We start from the raw sequence: 1851 nt of genomic DNA, 5'->3' as shown, positions 1-1851 counted from the left end.
GATAGATTTAGGAGGCAATTTGGTTTGATCCAGGGCGTTCCTAATCAAGAGCGAGATCTAGGTGCATCACACGGGAAAGTACTAACTGGACCTAAGAATCAAGATTGGTCTGACACCAACTCGTTTTGGGTGATGCAATAGACCAATCGGTATAGTCATGTTCTTGCTTATGACTTGGTGCCTTTACATTATCCTTTGGAGATTTACATGCATTGGTACCGAGGAACATTAGGTGCCCACTTGCAGATATCGGACTTCGTATTTCAAGAGAATCCAAAGGTGCTCCAGTCCATAATCAGGAGGATCAACAACAAGAACCGCCGGCAAAACATTACTGTGAGCAATAGGAGGAGACCAAGCCCCATTATTGCGAGCAATAGCTGACCTGATGGAATCGTGTCGATCAGAGATAAGTCCTACACCATTGTGTGTCACCATATGTTGGCGTAAGTTACTTAAAAAAAAGTACCACGCCTCAGAATTCTCTCCCTCCACTATCGCAAATGCAATAGGCACAATATTGTTATTGCCATCTTGTGAAGCTGCTACCAATAAACAACCCTTGTATTTTGCATACAAATGAGTTTCGTCCACCTACACAACTGGCTTGCAATGTCTGAATGCCTTTATACAAGGGTAACAACTCCAGAAGACACGGTGCAGTACACAGATATTAGGAACCAAATCATCTCCCTGGTATGCAGACATTGTTTCAAAGTGAACCACTACTGACGGCTCCTTGTGACACATGGCCTCAAACCATATGGGCAAGGCTTCGTACGATGCTTCCCAACCTCCGAAGATTGACTCCACCACCTTCTGCTTTGCCAACCATACTTTGCGATAACTGGTGGTGTAGTTAAATTTTGACTGTACTTCCGCAATGACTGATTTCACCTTTAGAGATGGGTCAACCTCTACCAACGGCTTAATTGCTTCTGCAATTGTCTTGGAATCTAATTTCGAATGGTCTTGAGAAATACTAGATCTGGTACAAGTGTGACTACCATTGTACCTCCTTATCTCCCAACAGTACTTCTTCTGCATTTTGGTAACCCGGATCATCCAATCACAACCTGTGCCATATTATGTACATTTAGCATAGAATGTCGTCAGTTCCGACTTATACACCATATAGTCTACACCTGTCTACACCTCTATGGATGGTATAATCCTTCATCGCCTTGATTACTGCCTCCCTTGAACTGAATTCCATTCCAACTGTGAATTCACCATCCACCGCAACAAGAAGCTCTGCTATAATCACACAGCAAGATATGTATTCTCGTAAATAATAATAACCTATATTTTAACAGATCTAATTATAGTCTATATTTTAGCTATCTTATCTACCTAAAGACCTAGTAAATATAGTCCATACTAAATAACTAATAACTAATAAAATAATCAAATGCATGTTACACAAATTATAATTCACAGATAACATACTTTACTCTTCCGATCTTATTGATTTACTATCCCAAACTATCACATAACTATCTTTTTTTACATACCTGCATTCATGTATTGAGGAAATTTCGGTGCATGCATAGCCTCCAAATCCAACAACCGCATGAAAGAAGGCTCTTAAAACGGTTGTTGGTTTGCCAATACATTACCTCCGCCACATCTGTGTTCATAGTGCTGTCAGCTTCATCTTCTTCTTAACCCAAACCAACGATCTCGTAATGACTTTCAAATTCCTCCTCACTATCACTATTATAATCTTCCAATTCAATATTTCGGTCCGCTTCAAACTGCTCGTACTCAATGTACAGCTCGATGCACGACATTCGATGGCGATTTTCAAAATACATTGAAAATATTTCATGCATGCTCGCTTCATCTGTT

General features: G+C 40.3%; 1 protein-coding gene across 1 annotated transcript; it reads right to left on the bottom strand.

Annotated features, from left to right (window-relative positions):
- Positions 1-228: 228 nt before the first annotated feature.
- On the bottom strand, positions 229-1575 carry LOC130935627 (uncharacterized). The gene is made up of 4 exons (XM_057865460.1): positions 1515-1575; positions 1156-1302; positions 682-1076; positions 229-594 (listed from the first exon to the last, which is right to left on the bottom strand). Exons 1-4 carry the CDS (start codon positions 1573-1575, stop codon positions 229-231), a joined length of 969 nt encoding a protein of 322 aa, XP_057721443.1.
- Positions 1576-1851: the final 276 nt, after the last annotated feature.

Source organism: Arachis stenosperma, chromosome 1 (assembly GCF_014773155.1).
Source record: "Arachis stenosperma cultivar V10309 chromosome 1, arast.V10309.gnm1.PFL2, whole genome shotgun sequence".
Taxonomy (NCBI): domain Eukaryota; kingdom Viridiplantae; phylum Streptophyta; class Magnoliopsida; order Fabales; family Fabaceae; genus Arachis; species Arachis stenosperma.
This window is presented reverse-complemented; position numbering and strand designations above follow the sequence as displayed.